The 19,903-nt window shown below is 42.0% G+C and overlaps 1 protein-coding gene across 2 annotated transcripts in view; it reads right to left on the minus strand.

Annotated features, from left to right (window-relative positions):
- The window catches only part of eml3 (EMAP like 3), a 63,311-nt gene that overhangs the window by 34,467 nt on the left and 8,941 nt on the right, over nucleotides 1-19,903 (minus strand). For both annotated transcript variants that reach the window (XM_083937063.1, XM_083937062.1), the window contains exon 2: nucleotides 916-1,092. In XM_083937063.1, the coding sequence (XP_083793189.1) occupies nucleotides 916-1,092 (177 nt within the window). The remainder of the gene's footprint in view (nucleotides 1-915; nucleotides 1,093-19,903) is intronic.

The following is a 19,903-nucleotide window of genomic DNA, read 5'->3' on the forward strand; positions in this document are numbered from 1 at the left end:
TACCCTCTTCTTTTATGCACTGATTGGTCTTATTCCAATCTTCAAAGCAAACATAAGTGTCTGAAACGGGCCTCACATTCCTTTTTGCAGCTCAGCTCAACAACCACAGCACCTCACTGTTCAAATTAATTGGAGAACACATTTGATGAACTTAGTTTACTTGCTTAGTTTGGCTCCATTCCAGTGTGCTCTTGATTGGTCGGCTGCTCTGCTCTGCTGTGATTGGTCAACTGCTTATGCTGCGTACCGGGAAATGTTATGCCCCTTACGGTATACAGAGTCAGTTACCTCAGCAGCTGAAAACACCGCCTATATGGAAGCTAGCATTAGCTGCGCAACATGCTAGTGTTAGCTTTAACAGGTTAACTTCCAAAATAAACACCAAAAAAGCATAGAAGTGGCAGAACTTCCAGCTTACAGTTTGATCATGTGTTCAGCAGCCAATAGAAAGGGCAGGATTCTTCTATGGAGACAAATTCCGGAAGTTCGAAGAAATCTCTAACAGCGACTAACACACTAGCGCTAAGAGCTGAGCACAGCCAACCCAGACGGTCGGCAGGGCTCACGTCTGAATGCAAGTACTTCATTATCTGATGCTTTGGTTTTATTAAACATGACTATAAAACATTAGAACTACATTTATAGGTCAGAAAAGACGGAAAAGCATAATAGGTCCTCTTTAACAATGGACCCTAATATTGCTGTTTGACATAACTTCAGACTACACCAAATACATTTGTTTTTAAAATGACTATCCTTGGGCATTTATTAGTTTCTAATCATTTTAGGTTCCTTCATTGACAAAAGTGAAATGCACAGCATTGTGTACATGTCTTTGCTTATGTAACAGTCAAGTGTGAAAACACTGGACAATCTCCTACTAATGTACCAAATATCAGGTTGAAGATCAGTCACCTGCAATGAGCTGCTGCGTGAGGATCGGTAAGAGCTGATCATGGAGGCGGATCCTGCGCAGGGCATCAGCCAGTGAGGATTTCAGCAGCGTGATCTCATCGTCCTGCGCCTGCAGACGCACCTCCATCATGGATGTTCGGTCTGGGAACTCGGCGCTGCTGTCTGCGGACGCGTCATCTATAAAGAGACCAAAGAGGTGTTACATTTTATAACGGTGGCTCAGAAAAGCAGCGCTTGTTGTGAAAAGCCTGGCTTGAATGAGCCAAACAAACTAAAGAGGAAGCATCCGTTTTATCAGATGAGTTCTAGCGTTGCTATAAGACAAAACTTTGTGCTCACAGTCACAGAACAACACATTAAACATAAAATATGAACAATCACATATGACAGCAATAAATCAACAAAACCACTGCCATAAAAAGCCAAAGAGAAACTCTTAGCAGCATGTTGTAGACCAGCGGTGAGCTCAGACTGACACAAGATCAACTCCGTTTGCTCAGTTTGTTGAAGCGCTCTGTTTCTAATTATGATGGGCTCAAAACACATGAACATAGTAAATAACATTTGTGTACAGAATGTAGAGACACAACATGGCATTAAACAAAACTGAAGTAGTAAATACGACTTCAGCAGCAGGATATTTGTTTTACAGCAAGAAAAGAAGAAACTTAGAATTTTAGAGATACTAGGGTTTTGAATCAGTTGGAGACATTCGGACGTTTTTATTTGCCTTGACTCAACCAAAGTAATCATTTAGGCTGGCCTTAAGCAGTGGCTCTTCAAATTCATTGCACCCAGCGACCTTTGAAAGGGATGTTTTTATCATGGTATCCCTCAGTTTTTCACAATTACTCCCACCTCTTTACCTTTAAAAGTTTCTTTTTATCACAGACAACACACATTAATTAGCATTAATATGATGTAAATGGGCAAACAACATCATTATGCTTTGTTACTTTGTAAAAAGCAATGTAAAAATGTAGTTACTATCCTTTTTTTTTTTAATTCCTCTCATCTCGCCAACAATAAAAAAATAAATAAAATCAGAAATAAATCTGGCAGCACCCTTGGTCAGCCCTAGAGCCAAAGATAAGACAGTATTTGCTGACGGTCTAAGCTCTACAAGTTGGGAACCACTCAGTGGAAGTCAAATATTGGACATGCGCTCAACCGTAAGGTAGTAAACAACAGAGCAAATGTATTTGACGGTAAAAACAGAATTTAGTTTGTCCTAAACAATACAGTCCCAGTGTTTGTTATGGAATCGTGACCAGTTGGAGCATGAGAATGATGCCTCATTTCCACAGCATGGTTCAGTTTGGCTCAATTCAATTCTGGTACCAGAACTCTAAAGGTGTAGGCAGGACTCTCCGCTGACATTGATAGCGACGCCTATTGACTTCAATTGTTTGCTGTAGTGTACGGTGTTTTGCAGGCTGCCATTTTTGGAAATCTGGGTCAATTGCGGTCGCTATTAACGGTAGCTATTGAAAAAAATCTCGCTTTTGTACTGTTGGGCTAGTGACAATTCTCTCCTGGACAGTCAGTAGTCTGCAGTGTTTTCACTGCATCTTTTAGTATCAGCTCAGCTTGCTAGGAACCTGAAAAAAGGTATCAGGTACTATCCAGGACTTTTGCAAATGGAAAACCAAAAAAGAGCAAGTTGAGTTACGTGGAGGCATAAACACATTGCTTTGTTTGTCTCTTTGGATGACAGTATGAAATCAACTCAGTTTAGCTGACACTTACAGTAAGGACACCAGCAACCTCTCTCCCACACATTAACCTTTGCAAACGGAACGATTTTTTTCCATCACCTTCGTCTTTTATTGGGCAATCGCCAATTTGTGCTGACTTAAATGATGGAAACACAATTACACTGCAGGTTTTTCCCTATACTGTGAAAGATTGTGTAAATTGGATGGCACCTGGTGACATCTGGATGGAAATAGAAAAGCCTGAATACATGTCAACAATACTGTAATAGATGACTAAAAGTATACGTTTGTGTGTGTGTGTGTGTGTGTGTGTGTGTGTGTTGGCTTGTATTGCCAGCTTTGTGGGAACCAAGTTACTTTTAAAATATTATAGTGATGACATCTGTGCATTGTGAGGACATGTTGGCAGGTCCTCACTACTTGAAAGGACTGTCTGAAGGTTGTGCTTTGGTTCTATGGTTAGATTTAGGTTTAGGTTAGGCATTTAGCAGTGACCGTTAATGTTAATGATGGGGGCCTGGAATGCATGTTGTCAGTGAGGGTCCTCACAAGCACAGAAAGACAAACAGATGTGTGTTTTCCTGTGCGCTGTCCCTTTGGAGGGGGGATTACAGCTGCTCGGAGCGTTGTACTCAAACAGAGGAGTGTCCAGAGTCTCTCAAAGACCCTATTGTGTTTTGATTACAGCTACAGTTCTTGAGAGTGTGTGTGAGTGCATATGAGGGACATAGCTGGTACTGCTCCAAAAACTGTGTGTGTGTGTGTGTGTGTGTGCGCGTGTGTGTGTGTATGTGTGTGCGTGTGTGTGCGTGTGTGTGTGTGTGTATGAGAGAGAAAGAGAGAGTTTGTGGAATGCCTTCTTCTGTTCTTGTGTCACAGGATAGAACAAAGCTGTGCGTGGTGAGCATCAGGAGGATATTTTCCTGCTCCAGCTCTGCCGTGTTGGTAGTTCTCATGATTACTCAGCCACTCAGTTCTCGCTCAGCCATTTTAAGTTGTATTTTTGCACTGCAATCCAACACAGCACAAGCGTGAACTGACCGAGCCGTTCCAAGGAAATAGTTTTCCCACTCAGTAATAAGTAGGTAAGACTAAGAGGTCCTCAGACACCAATCCTTTAAGGCGTGATCCACTCAATTTTTAGCAACAACCTGGAATTACCAAGTGCCAGTAACTGTAGTCTAAAGGTCCCCTTCCACACGGCTCTAAACTCTCTGCCAGTACTATGTTCCCTAGAACACAGAAATAACTGTGTTCAAATCTTTGCTAATGTTCCTTGTGGAAACAGAAGCAGCAAAACTGCCAGGTTCTTATATTAAACCATAAACTCTCATCATCACATCATCTCTCACCTTTCATTACCTCAGCTGCAGAGAGAACATGACCTGTATTAGAAACAGGATTTTAATTAGGTTTTTCCATTTTCTAAATAGATTTCTTCACGATATTTTAGCCACATGTATTCCTGTTTTATGTTTTTTTTCTGTTAATTATGTTTATGCAAACTCAACAATTCCTCTATGTTTACCTTGTCCTGACAAATTCATCTTGTTGTTTAACAGAAATTCAGTTCAATTCACTACAACCAGTCGCTTCTAATTTGTGATTTTTTTCAACAGATAATTTATGACAATAATTTTGTCAAAGGATTTCTTCACTTAAAGTGTTAACACAACGTCATGGGGCCCGACAGTCCTCATCAGTTTACGTATTCTGCTAACACGGAATGATGCCTCACTTAACAGCACTTGAAGGTTTTATGAGGTGGTCTGACCAGAAATGAGCTGACAAAATAAAAGCATTCGGTGTGACTGTAACTGGACTTCATTCATAATAAAACCCACACAAGGCCCGAGAGAAACGGTGGGAGGAGATGACCGAAACACCACCATGATAAGTAAACCATAACATAACACCCTCAAGTTAAGTCTGTGTCGTTGTTGCATCCCAACAAGAGAAAAGTTTGAAAAAGAGTAAAGGCTGGTGCGTTTCATTTTCTGGAAGACGCGAGAATGATCACTTGATTCTCCTGACCTCGAAGCTGTTATCAAATCTGCATGTTCTAAACATGACTCATCACTGCAAAACAACCCTTTTCTCAGAAGTCACTCATACCCTGATGTGCACTTGGCACGCATCCAATCTGTACTGCTTTACTTACTGGGAGATTTCATCAGTCTTTTGACACTTTGTCTCAACCTGTCTCTTCCATAACATGTCACTTCACTGTGGAGAAGAAACCTTGCTAATTCCAGTTTTAGAGAAAAGCTGTGGGTCTTTAATTCTGAAGACACCAAAATATGACTTTTAGAGCTAATAATATAGATATTCATAATTTCCTGCTCATGAAACACACTGTAGCTCCCCTTGTGGAATACCTGACTAATATTTTTAAATGGTGCTAAACGAAATACTGAAGTGTGTTAAAAAAACAAACAAGCAAAAAACAGAGAAACTCAGATCACAACACACACGGAGGGAGGTTCATTTCATTCTCTGCTAACCGTCTGGGAACTCTCATTTTGGAGATCTTTTGGGAAGAGGTGAAAATACTGGCTGCTGATTGGATAAACCATTTGTCTATCACCAACATACAGCGTATGATCTATAAACAGCATTGAGTGTTGAGTGTTTTTTTTTTTTTTTTGTAAAGCAAATTTACAGTTAAAAGGCTCAATTTCAGGTGCCCGGTCCATATTCCAACAGCCATGTTGTTTACACTGAACAGTCGCTTCAGGTTGTGTCACACTCTAAACCAACGCTGATTGGTTCGGTCTCTGGTCAAATTTCTCCAAATTTTCTCTGCCTCACGTTACCAGACTGATCTGAGAGTAAAACACTATGGAGCTCAGAGATCAGGATTGGCTTACGACGCTAGCTCAGGACGTCATTACTCCACTATATTTTTGTATAAACTGGGCTCGACAGTAATAGTTGCCAGGTTGCCAGTGGCAACAATTTTGAGAAATAGGCAACCAATTTTTGTCCTTTGGTTGCCATTAGTGACAACCACAGCAAACAGCAAAATGTTCAGATTTTTAGTTAAATATTGCTGTTTCAGTCAGAACCAAACGCTGCGTGTGTTACACACAGATACCTGTTTTAGAGACAATGTCAAAGCGAATTTAGTTGTTTGACTATTCTTTTCCATTTTGTTGGATTCACAGCACGACTGCTAGACCTTTAAAAACTGACCCCAAAGGGTCCGTTACGGCGACCGTTACCATGTGAATAGATAAAAACAGCAGACACCTTCTAACCCATAATTATGAGGCTGATGACTGGTTGCCAAAGAGGAAACCACTCTTAACATCTACTGTTGAGCCATGATAGCAAATATTTATTTACTGCCATATTAATGTTTTGAATATCGCGTTAAGTGTCTTTAAAACTCAATTGGGTACAAAATCATACTTTTGAAGATAAGTATGTGTTAGTGCATAATAGTGTATCTATATTGTATTATGTTTATTTGGGGGAGCTCAGTGTTGGCGGGTTTGGGAACCAGAAGATTGGCCGGTCAAGTGTGAACTGGTAGCTGGAGAGGTGCAAGTTCGCCTCCTGGGCAGTCCCCTCGCTCGAACAGCTCTCCAATACGTGTGTTTTTCCTGTCTTTGTAATCAAAGAGAGTGGCCACGTATGCATGTAAATGTCTTGTCTGTTTTTATCAGACACCTATATATATATATGTTGTATATTCCCAGTTTGATATTGTAAATGTAAGCCAGCGTGGATCCACACGCCCACACCTGCCCACAGTTTACCTGCACTCTGTATGGTGACTGTCAACACCAGGACATGTCAGTGCCTTTGCCAACTGAGTGATGTAAGAGCGGCCAAAAGCCTCGTGGAAGTTTTGACGCATTAGGATTATGATTTGACTCATTTTCCTTTGCTGTAACCGTTTGACTGGAACAGGCATTTCATCATCACGCCTGGAGCCCATCCAGCTCGCCGGCAGAGGAAATGTTCCTTCCACAATTAGGTCGACTTGGAAATGCTGCTCACTGATTAGCCTTTAGAATAACAAGTACAGCGTGGAACACAGCAGACATACACACATACAGGCTAATCCAATAAGGGCATAAAATAATGATGAATCTTTCTTGGACTATACAACGCTCTGGAGTTACTGGAATATTTGGATCCCACGAGTTGAAAACAATGCTGCAGCCACCGCTGGAATCTGATTCTAGAAATAGTTTGATGTTATTAGTGTGTCGTGTCTTATCTTCAACTGTGGACAAATCTTGGGTTTAAACTGAATTAATAGACATGACAAAAGTGGTGATGCATTTGGTCAATTCAGCAAAATATCCATTTCCACAGCACTAATCCCTCACTACCGTCAGTATCAGTACAGTAAAGGCTAGGTCACACCAAGCTGAGGGTCAGCCGGCAGTCAAAGTCGGGCTGATGCCTCTAGTTTTTGCGGTGTGTCCCGTACCGTTGGCACTAGTTGAGAAACAGAGATAAGAAAAACAGAAGTGAGGACAGTGAACAAACAGCTAAAGTCAAGAGGCTGTGAGATGGAAAATAACTCTTTCAACATCAGGTTGTGTTGTTAATGTGCTAACTGGCTAACAAGCATCTTGAGCCCTCCTGTTAGTCTTCCAGTTTCCCTTTCTGAATGGCGAATACAGACTAGTGCTGCTGGTATGGAGAGTTATTCCCTTTCATTTTCAGTCAGATATCTTGAGGTCAGAGCTGAAGGGACCCCTTTAAAAAATGCCCATACCAGTTTTCCCTCTCTAAAATTTAGCCTAGCGTTATTTCGCCCCCTTTCCGACAAACTAGCGTGTTATAGAAAGACAAAAAGTCGTGCAAGTCAAGGAGTTAACAACCATCCTAAAGCCTCGTCTCTAAACACCACCTGATTATAAACAATTAAAACATTCCGACCCTCTTTTTGTGACGCTGTTGCTGAAACGTGTACGCTGAGGAAAGCAGAAACACATGCTTTAAGCTCGCTCCTGCTGAGGGCCTCCGTCTGAGAGGAAAAGAGCCTTCATCGGTCAGTGAGGAGCATCAAAGACCCAACATCATTAGCGAATAAACACATTTCCACACTCAGTTTGATGGATGGGCACATTATCCTAAAGCTTTATTGTAGGCAGAACCTATTTGGCCCGTGTGGTTGCTGCCTTTGAGAATTGAAATTGTTGTTGTGGTGGGATGTTGTCTTTAGTAAGGCTTGAAATGCACGTTGTGTGTCTGTTCTGTATTAAAACGCACCATTTTGGCCGGCTGCCCTGCAATATTTTTTTCTTGAAGAAAAAAAGCAATGAAAAAGAAATGAAATGGCATCACATGTAAATGTAAAATAAAAATCAAATGTATATTTCCATTGCTGTCTGTCCCACAACAAGTGAAGTGTACCGCACAACCAAACACAGCAGGAAATTGACAGCATCTGTCCTGGTGTCTCTTATGGTGTCGCCTCAATTTTGCTTTGTAAAACATTGATGTTAATCTTGCAGACTAACTCTTGGACACAAAATGAATAAATGTATTTCCAAAATGTTGGCTGCTTCTGGAGGTTCTGAGGGATTGCCAATTCAAAACAGACGAGTCTATCCATCCTCGCCTTTGCTCTGAAGTTCTGAGCTGCAGCTTCATTATACAAGCATGCATGTCGGATCACTGCTGCGGCCTGGACACAACCCAAGCTCTGGGGCTTAACTCTCTCCAGCTCGCTCTGGACTGTTGAAACTTTACAATCAACGCGCAATGCCTCGCTGAAGAGCATTTACCTTCAATCTGCAACACACCTCAGCCTGATGAAAGAGGGTGCTGAATGCTGGAGATGGACCAAGAAGTCACCTCACACATTCTCAAGGTTTACACACATGCACCGCTGAAGAAAACAATACAACTAACCTAGAAAGTGGGTGTTCCTATACGAGTATCAGAAATGCCTCTGATGCTGCCTTTATTGCTGGTAAAGGTTTCGGTGAGTACGCAGATCTATGCACTGATCCGATACCACGTTATCTTCTGTTTCCGTTATGACTGACTCAAGCTAGATAATAAAATAAAGTTATTTGGCAACAGTGATAGCAATAACATCATATCCATATATATAAGTATATATATATCTATACTGTATATATATATATATATGTATATACATAGTAACACACTGAAATCGGAAAGGTACTCTATTGGACAATGCAAAAATTCCGATTGGTAAGGAAAAAACAATAATAATAATTTTGGTGGTCCTTGAGTCCATATTTTTAACAAATTAACAGAAATATGGAGTCACAAGCAACCATACACTACTTACTTCCTTACATGTAGTTTTTAGGGCTTCATTGGAACATCTTGGGGATAAAGGTACATTTTTTTCTGGTGACTGAGCTTCTTAATCTGGGTAATCTTTTTCATGTGAAAGAAGGTTATATTACAATGTGGGTTTCTACTAGAAATTTTTTTTGTACATTAATGTTCAAAAACACATTATTTTTCTTCATACTGTGTGTCTGAATATTCCTGTATTTCCCCTTTGTCTATTTTAGCTCCTGTCTCTTTAAGACCCCCTCCTGAAAAAGCCCAGTCTGGTCTGATTGTTCGGTGTTTCCGCATCTTGTGCATCTGCACTCTCTGCACCGCCATTGCAGCTGGGTAATGACTGTAGCAGCACTTTCTACAGTATAGTTGTGACATCACAACTGTGCAGAAACCCTGACCATTTGTTTAAAGCAAGCCCCCACCACAGCGAGGTGCCAAAAACTGCAGTTCTCCGAGTGTCCACTAGGAGTAGGTTTCATAATAGAGCAGTTTCTCATTGACCCCCATGTTAAACAAGCTGTTGTCACAGCATCATTAAACCTGTTTAAGGCCTGGGACAAAAGAACATTCTAGTCTGTAACACTGAGAGAGGTGAATTTTTTTGTACAAGGCTAGTTTTTATTTTATTGGAGGTCAAAGTTGATGAATAATTAGGGCGTGGCCTCTTGAGTGACAGCTAGCCTCTGGTCCTCACTTCTCCTTGGAGGTAAACGTCAGCCAGATGGACGTGTCTCCCTCCCCCCAACATCACATACATGCCCTTTTTTGGTAAGAGGAAATGAGGCGGAGTCAAAGTCTGACAAGATGGAGACTCCCGTAGGAGAGTACAATTGGATCAAGTGGAGAGAACGGACCCCAACAGGTATGCTCAACCATTTATTCTACAGTCTATGGTTTAAAGACACAGTGTCTGAATATATGGGCTGTGTGCATTTCTGTGGATTGAATGATTCAATACTTTCTCAGCATGTATACAGAATCTTAACCTGCTTTATAATCAGAGAGGATATGGAAATCTCACTTTTTACAATATAGGACCTTTTAAGGGTGTTTGTATGATTGCATTTGTGCTCTTTCAATCAAGATTTTTTTCAACATTGTCATCGGCCAAATTGTCATTTTAAACATCTGTAGCCGAGGATTTCACAGGCCGTGCATCCCTGTTTCCTATCATCACACTCACTGCTCAATGCACTCACTCACTGGAAATATCTGGAAATATCATTCTGTCAACATCTGGTCCATTCTGTGCAGGAAGGTACACCAAACAGGAAGTTGGAGTTTTCCTCCACAGGCACTGTTTATTGCTGAGTTTCCCCTCAGGGAAAAAGACTATTAACGTTCACCAACCAGCTTGGGTCTGTCTGCAGCTCCTGCTCACACCTATAAACACCACACTGGCGAGAAACGTGGACCTTCAAGAATACCAGTGTGGTTCAGAGCACTTTGGTATTTCAGTCCACACACAATGTTTCCGAGTTCTGTTTCTGTGCAGCCTATCTTGGGAAAAAGTCTTTTTTTACAGAGTCCATGTTGTATTTATGGTGAGGCCATGACCGGCAGTTAGGTGGCACCACACCCACTCCTGCTGCAGAAGAGCTTCTTACCATGATCTGTTTTTGGCACTGGGATCTTACACTTAGTAGGCTGGTTTTATACATGGACTAGATGAATGGAGGGTTTTATTGTCTGTTTTACTGGTAGCGGTAGTGTGCAAGATAAATATAATAATACAATAAAGGTTTTTGAAGAGTCAACACACCAATGCCCAAATGAAAAGAGAACGTTTAGGTGTCTCATCTTTTCAAAGTGCATGTTAGGACAGCCACAGTGAGTGACAGTCCTTTTAATATACAGCGGACTATAAATATGACTCTGCCTGCTCTGTCCTTTCAGAGAGTCTAATAACATCGAAGCACGCTCAGCTAAAGGTTTATGTCTGCTGATTTTGTTTTTTGAATCAAAAATGTCACAAGCTCACCAGTTAACCCACTGGCCTAGAAATATACCTGCTTAACCTATGCTCTCTACAACAGGAAGCAGTTTAAGACGACAATGTTCAATGTCTGGACTCTGAGCCACATGCATGGGAATGAATTAGGCCGACCACAGATTTCTCCCGTTTCCCTGATGCTCTGAATAAGGAGCTTAACTGCTCTCTAGTCTCTGTTTCTAAATGCAGTTCTAAGAAGGTGTGAAAAGTCTCTAAGGGCGCACTCACACTGTCCTTCCGCACCGGGCCAAAACCGTTTTTTCAGCTAAAGCCTAGTGCGTTTGAGCAGTGTGAGTGCACCCGCTCCGCGCATAACTGCGGACAGCGGCCGTCCACGGCCCGCCTGAGAGAGGTGGGCTTTTGTAGAGCCCGTTTGAACATGTACAAGCACGAGCGTGCGCACCTGTACGAGCACGAGCACGAGGCCTACGGCGGTTCTGACGTCCTTTATGTGTGCCTGTTTGGACATAGAAAATAGAAGACCATGCGCGGACATTTAACAACAACAACAATGGCGGTGAAAGGTTCACGTTGGTGTGATGCGGAGGTGGAGTGTTTACTGCAGATTTGGTCGATGAAAAGATTCAAAAACAGTCGACAAGACGCACAAAAACTCAGAGGTCTATGGAAAGATTTGTAAACAAAGAGACGCATCGCGATGACATCAACCAATGCGTGTGACGTGTTACGGCGTGATGAAGTGTGGACAGCGAGAAGCATTTGCGCGAGGCCCAGGTAGTGTGAGTACAAATGGGCCTGGGGCGCGGGGGGAGAGGGAGGGGGGACAAGTACCCTAAAGCCCGGGGCACGGTGCGGAAGGACAGTGTGAGTGCGCCCTAAATGTAGTGAGACAGTGGCGCCTGTGAGTGCTTTGGGACGGGGAAGGGGCTCCCAGCAGCACCCTCTGCTCAGTGAGGACACTAACTGCAGAGTGATCGGTGCATCAGAGTCCAGCACAGCACAAAAGTCTCCACTAACACCAGAAACAGTGACACATTTCTCTCTAGGATGGAGGAGGATTTGGGAAGTCTCCAGATTTAGAGAGAAACTCTCTGGTGTTTGTATTCTCCACAGCGTCTCCCCATCTCTTCTTCTCTGTTGTTGGTGTATTTCTGTGGCGGTTACAGCTCCACATCCAGGCCTGGCATGTGAACTACAGCGTTTGGAGTCAGTTTACCTGGTTTCCTGTGGACGCAGATATTTCTTGAGCCAAGGCCGAGTGGACGGAAAACTTTTTCAGAACCACGGAGAGAAAAAAGTTTGTTTTTGATCGAGTGGACGAACCCCCAGTCTTTGCTGTCGCGTAATTAACATGTGCTCATGTATTCTGTTATCATGCAAATGCAGACATAAAATACAAAGCTGAAAATGATGAAATATTCATTCCTTGTTAAATATAAGAAAAATACTTAAGCATACACTCACTTTATTAGGTGCACCTGGTGCTTGATAAAGTGTCAGTGTGGTCTTCTGCTGCTACTACTGTTGCCTTTCTATCAGCTCCAACCAGTCTGGCCATTCTCCTCTGACCTCTGGCTAAAACGAGGCATTTGCGCCCACAGAACTGCCACTCACTGGATCTTTTCTCTTTTTAGGAGCATTCTCTGTAAACCCTAGAGGTGGTTGTGCGTGAAAATCCCAGTAGATCAGCAGTTTATGAAATCCTCAGAGCAGCCCGTCTGGCACCAACAACCATGCCACGTTCAAAGTCACTTCAATCACCTTTCTTCCCCGTTCTGATGCTGCTTTGAACTGCAGCACATCCTCTTCACCATGTTGCTGCCGTGTGATTGGCTGATTAGAAATTTGCATTAACGAGCAGTTGGACAGGTGCACCTAATAAAGTGGCAGTGAGTGTATGTTGCACTTTTAATTTATAACAATTGCTTTTAAACTAAACAAGTAAGATATATCCTACCTACATGTCACGTTGCGCTGCGCACATAAACATCTCGATGTGGGGCATTTAATATGTTTTAATCATAAAAGCAGCTTTGTATTTATTTATTGGTTTATTATATTATCGTGTTAGCCGATATCCAATAATTCATTTAACAGGCAATATCAGACGACACCGATGGCTGATATTATCATGCAACCCCAATTGGGGAAGTGTAACTAACACACACACACACACACACACACACACACACACACACACACACACACACACACACACACACACACACACACACACACACACACACACACACACACACACACACACACACACACACACACACACACACACACACACACACACACACACACACACACACACACACACACACACACACACACTACTCTGAGCTTCTGTTTTTCTTGATTTCATTTTTTGAGTAACAAGCCAAGACTGGTGGTGACTCAGCTGTTTGGCAACAGCTCTGGGGGAGCAGGAATTTGATCTACTTCACAGCAACTGCACTGGAATTCTGATTAATATTCATTGTAAAACTATTGTGTCTGAATTACTATGGGAAATGCTGTATTTTTTTAATTATGCTACACAGCAATTCAATGTTTTCAAGTCCTCTAAATGCTGCTCGTGTGCTAGTTTCCACTGAAGGCGGTGGCGTCCAACATTCCTGCCCGGAAAGTACCAGCATGCAGAAGAAGAGACAGGAAATGATGCATTCATGCAAATCAAACAGGGTACACAAGAGATTCTTATTTCGTCTTCTTGGCTCCTAATAAAACGTTGATGGTTGTACATTTAGCAATGAATACTTGATGTTACAGAGAAATAATTGAGTTAAAGCATGTCATCAGAGGCTTTTACTTTCTTAAAAATGTAAATTGAATTGAATTCTTATAGCTTTGTGACAAATGATTATTATTATTATTAGTCATGGTTCAGGTTATGGTGGGAAATGAATCACATCTATTGACCAAAAATCAGATTTTGGTGAATCACACATCTAACAAGTGGATGTGAGGCCTCAGAGGGTTTGGTGGTACTCCTATGAAAAGCCACAAATATACAGAGATCCGGGAGAAAAAGCAGGAGAACTTGATTCCAACACTAGCAATATAAATCCTCTATTTGATTTTCACTTTCCTCAAAGGCTCTGGGTCATTCCAGGTCTTGTGGGAGGTTGGCAGTGTGACAGCTGCACAGCCACACACTCTTTTGGACTGATCAGAGTCTTTTGTTGAGTCTGTGCACAGCTACAGTCTTTCTTGTCCGACTGGTTGATGTACGAGTTTACAAAAACGTCCCTTTTCATTCAGCTTGATTAAAGACACAACTCTTCTAATGGGTGTGTGATTCGGATTACTGTGGGCAACGGCAGTGCTAGGGTGGGGGCAGGGCCCACCTAACTGTGGAATTTTATTTCCGATCTCGGCCGACATTAAAGGCCGTAGGGGGCTTGTTGAGTGTGAAGATATTGGTCTAAATAACGTCATGGCATGTCCTCTGTGGTTCGACCTCTGACCTCAGCATATCTGAATGAAAATGGGTTCTATGGGTACCTGCGAGTCTCCCCTGTACAGACATCACCTCTTCAGATAATCCAGACAGTTTGGGATAGGAACATGCAGCTTTTTGACTATTCTAAAATGGTGTATTTGAATATTTATGCATACTGCGGTCTGGAATTTGCATAACTTGGGTCTGACTGGATAGCTGAGACTCTTGTGGATTCAATGAGTCCAGTTATATTCATGTGAGCTGATGTTAGTCCTCATAGGAGCTATTTCATTGTAGTGAAAGCATTTTTTGAAACTTTAGCTCACTGTATAAACTGAGCTATTGTGACCTCTAGGATATTCACAGCCTCATGAAACAATTTAAACAATTCCCCCCAGGAATTATTAAAGTATTATGATTCTGATTCTGAAACTTTACGACCACAAACTAGAGACCTGGGGCATTCAGAGGATGGATGCTTTCCTAGGTTTATTGACGGTAAGGGGGTTCGTGGCAGTTTACACAACACAAGTGCTCTCTAATGGCTAAAAATGTAATTCTTACAGAACTCTGCAGATGTCAAAGGTTTTCCTAAATCACAGCATGGATTATTCTGGTTGTAAGTCTGGTTGTCTTATTGTAAAATTTTGGATTTTTTACCATTTTTATCAATTCTCGAGCGGAAAAAAAGGTTACACTTAGCTCCAAATAACACACTCAATAACTTCTACAACAACGTTTGAAACATTAGTGACCATGGAAATGGCTTTCATATACATCCATCATAATGTTCCAAGTCCAGCTTTCTTCTGTGGCATACACTGTTGAGCTGCTGTCTCCCCCTAAAGGTCCCTGTCCCACCTGAAAAAGACAAAAATGTGTGGCTCTCTAAGGGTTTATATCTTTGGTACCCTCTATAATCGTATGTGAACCCAGCCTGCCCACCATTTGATATGCTTTTGCATCTAAAATATCAGTCATTAAAACCCAAATGTATATCCTGTAGCTGTGCGACAGTCACACGTAACTTATTCTCACAGTGTCCACCCACTCATTCTCTCTGCCTCTTTCCACCCAAGGGTTCTACATAATGACCTCAACCACCTACACATGCCGCTTGTCCCAAAGCACACTGCTCTCTGCTTTGTGCTCCTCTTTGATTGTGACACCTTGCCACAGCTCAACATCCTGTACGCCCCTGCAGGAGTGTTTGAGGTCCCGTCTGAGAAGTGAAACAGAGAGCAGCGAAACACTTTCTCTTCCCACAGCTGCACTGTAACGGCACTCTTCAGGGCAGCATAGCTATTATTTGATTCACCATGGGTTTTTATATTGAAAATCCGTCACATTGGCGTCCAGGCAAAGGCTGCAATTTGAAGTCCTGTCGGTGAAACCAGAGGAGTAATATTCCTCTTTTCCGTCTTCCTGGAAAAGGCGTAAAGATGTGACGTGAAGCACAAAGTTGGGCGTACAGTGATGTACAACATATGCGTCAGAATAAGTTAGCCCAGTGATCTGATAATTCACGACTTTCTCTGCTGTTCACCATCTCACAGATTTCACAGGCTTCAACGATATTTTGCGGTCTCTTATTCATGTGATCAGCTGTTTCCTGCTCATAAAACTCCTGACTGTGCTTTGTGCTTTGTCGTCTCGCAGGTCTCTGCTGATCGTGGTGGTGCTTGCTGCCGTGGTCCTACATGACGCTTCCTGCTGCTATTGTCACTGTTACTCATATATACTATCACTAGTTTAATAAACTATAAAATTTGTAGCTGTATCGTAGCTGCTATTGCCACTACTCATCATTGATCGTGTTTGCCACCATAATTATTATCATTTTCATATTCTGTCACCTTAGCTGTGCTTGTTTCTACTATTCTGTTGTATTAACTGCCTTAACATATACGTCATATTCACATTACTATAAATATTATAGTTACTGTTAGGCTTTGCTTGCATCTCTGGAAGTCTGTCTGTCTGTCTCTCCCTGTCCATCTGTGTGTCTTTTCTCTCTTTCTCTCTCCTTTTCTTCCTCCCCAACCGGTCAAGACAGATGGCCGTCCTCCACAGAGCTGGGTCTGTCTGACGTTCCTGCCTGTTATAGGGAAGGTTTTCGTTGCCACTGTACTCTACAGAGGAATTGTTGGGTCTATGTAAATCATAAATAAGTCATTGAGTGTGGTCTTTACCTACTCTGTAAAGTGTCCTGAGATAACTTTTGTTATGATTTGACACTATAAATAAAATTGAATTGAATTGAATTGAATTGAATTGACTGTGGGTCGCAAAAAAGTTCACGTCATCGACACCTCCGCCCAAGTCACGTCTGTCGCCAAGCCGCATCAACTCTATTTACATGGAAATCGCGTGTTGAGTTGAATGAGTGTTGGGTCCGTTGAGCCGTCACTTTAGGGTGCTAAATCAGACCGGAAATATAGGTAAAGGACTTCCTCGAAGAGACAAATCCACTGAGAATTATCAACAACTCTGCAGCTCTATGAGCTAATCTTTCATCCTATTTTAGCTCTTTGTTTTGGTTCTCTCATCAGCCTGGTTTCCAGTAGCAATAGGCAGCTGTTTCCAGAGAAAAGCCTCCGATAAACCAACTTTGCACTATAGTGTTTCACTACGGACCAATATTAAATCTGAAATCTGCTTCACTCAAACCTTTGATCACAACACACAAGACCAAGATGATAATTCCCGATATATTTTCTATTTCATAAACAGAACAATGCATGTGGCGGCTTCCCTGCAGCCATGGACCATGATTCCTGTCGGTGTGCGTGGCCCACAAAGGTAGATTCTTCCTCACCTCAGATCTTGTTGCCTAGCCATGTGGCCTCAGCAACCGCTAGTGTAAGTGTGTGGGTGTGTGTACGGCTATGTGTGTCCGTGAGAGTGTACCGTATGTCTTTGTGTATCTCTGTGTGTATATTTTGGGGGGAGGGAGGTTTGGGTTTTCATGGTGTTTCTTTGTTGTTCACGTTTTGTTTTGTTTTTATTTTCTGTGAGGCACTTTGTGCTACTGTCAAAGTATAAAAAGTGCCATATGAATAAAGAGTGACGGATTGATGCAAATGAATGCTAATGTCGCTCTCTGTCTGCAGGATGTTAAAATGAGCAACTGTTTGCTAAAGCCCAGTTCAGACCAAAGATTTGCAACAAGACGCGCTGAAAGTTGCAGCTACTTGCAAGTTCTGAAAACTGCAAGTTTACACCAATGTGGCGAGACAGTGTATCATCTCCATGGCAACGACACTCTGGACCTCTGTTCTAACTTCTGACTTTTCGTAGCTGGGTATAATTTGTAGCATCTTAAAATATGAAGGGGACAGAGATAGTGAGATACTTGCTGCAGCTTTCTAGTATTATAGAAATGTACTTCTCTGATTCACTGCTTTGTTCTTGATAACGGCGCTCTCTCTCTTCATTTACTCTCACTCAACACTGCTGCTCCAAAACTTGTCCATTTTGACCAACTGACAATTTGTAACCCACTTGACCAGAATCGCCCCCTGGCAGCTGGTTGCATTATGGTTCATATGTCCTGCCCCCTCCATGTTAGCAGATGGAACATGGGCATTGCTACGTCGGGTAGCTAGCAATCATAGACTGTATGCTAGCCATAGTATGCTAGGAGTTTGGCTGCAGTAACAAGCAAGCTAGCAGCACTAGCAGCACAAAACAAGATATATTTCACATTACAGTGTACACTCTTGGATTTTTATCAGCTTGGATTTTTAGCACAACAAATGTAAAACAGAAGACCAGCATGTGTGGACTGTCGGTTCATTTGTTGATGTTAGCCGCCTCCATTAGCTATCACTGTTGGCTGTAGGCGAGCTGAAGAGAGGGGCTTCCTGGAAAATCTGTCCCGAATCCTTAACATAGAAGTCAGTCCATAGGCTGTTGGTTGTAGACAACCGAGAAAGTCGGGGATGGACTCATTTTTTAAGTCAAGCAACAACCTGTTTGCTCATTGGCAATAATAAAATGACTAATAAATGTAAAAAGTTACACATACAGTTAATACTTTTGAATCAGGACCTCCAGTATTTAGATCAAGAAGCCCTTAAAATGAGATATGTCAGATTTAGTGGCTATAGTTGTCATTTCAATATGCCAGATACATATTTCTGGGTCAGGATCAGGGCTGAAATAAGATCGGACAAGTTGACATCCACCTTTCAATCTCTCTCTCTCTCTCTCTCTCTCGCAAATTTTACAAACTAAATCATTGATCAGTCGTAGTGTTGTTTTCTATCTTTTAGAAGTCATATTTCATCAACATCACCATCATAATGTGAGCACATGCAACAGTGACATTGCATAGGATGCAATGTGACTTATGAAAATGTTTTGCTGCTGAAAAAAGCTTGCAAGGTTTGCATTGACCACATCTACTCATCGTCTGGTCTAAAGAAATGAGGTCTCATTTGTTTACTGCTTACACCTGTGCTCAATGCTGGTTGTGTGTGCTTGTGTTTTGCTTTGAATTCCTTCACCCACGCTTTTTTTCAAATCACAGTGTACAGTACATCACAAACAACAGAAGAACAGAGGCGGCCGGTGGGACGGTGGTTAGAGCAGTCGCACCATGTAAAGAGGCTGAAGGTTCGACTCCGACCTGCAGCCCTTTGCTGCCCCCCTCTCTCTCTCTCATCCCATTTCCTATCTAATAAAAGGGCTTGAAAAATTGCCACAAATAATCTTTAAAAAAAAACAACAACAAGAGAAGATATCAAATGTTTCAGTCAGGCTCTCAAGTAACACTGCACCAGCTCTGTGTCAAAATGTTGTTTTTTATTTGACTTTATACTGTTCTTCTCACACTATGCACGATCCTTAATAAAGTTGTGTTTAATCAAACTAAATAAGAATACAGGCTAATCCAGCCATGGTGAATGGGGACAGTTCCTTCAGTGAAAGGTTTCTGGAAAACCCCAACATTCTCATTTCTTGCTAAAACTCTTTTTTAGCTGCACCAAACGGTTTCATCACTAACAGCTTCTTTATTTTTAATACTTCAGCAGACAGAGATTCAATCAGCCTATGTGCTGTGCCTGCTAAATGCATTAGAGGATAAAAGCATCTAAAAATAACTGTCAAACAGCCAAATGAGATGGTACATGTGTGAGCTCTCAGCGCTGGCAGCAGGTCAACATACTGCCGCAGATTTGACTGTCATATCTGGCTGAAGCAGACACAGACGTTGTGCAAGACCATGCTTGTTCTGCATACAGATAATAAAGCAGAGAACTAGTCTGTTGACTGCTGATGCAACGTGAAGCTCTGCGGCAAATGAGCTCACTGGGTGAAGGGCCATGAGGTTTAAAGTCAACTGATTTAATAACCAGAAAGCCTTCACCTTTGGGACTAAGCTTAGTCCACAATGGTCTGTTTTTGTTGGTTCTGATTTAAATGTCAGGTGGCAGCTTCATACAAACACACCAGGGATGGGTAAGGTTGTCAAGTTTCCAGAATAAGAAATTTCTACACAATACTAGAATAAAAATAACGATACTCCATGCCACAGAAAAAAAGAAAAATGTCCATGGCACACAA

Source organism: Echiichthys vipera (assembly GCF_963691815.1).
Source record: "Echiichthys vipera genome assembly, chromosome: 22".
NCBI lineage: Eukaryota > Metazoa > Chordata > Actinopteri > Perciformes > Trachinidae > Echiichthys > Echiichthys vipera.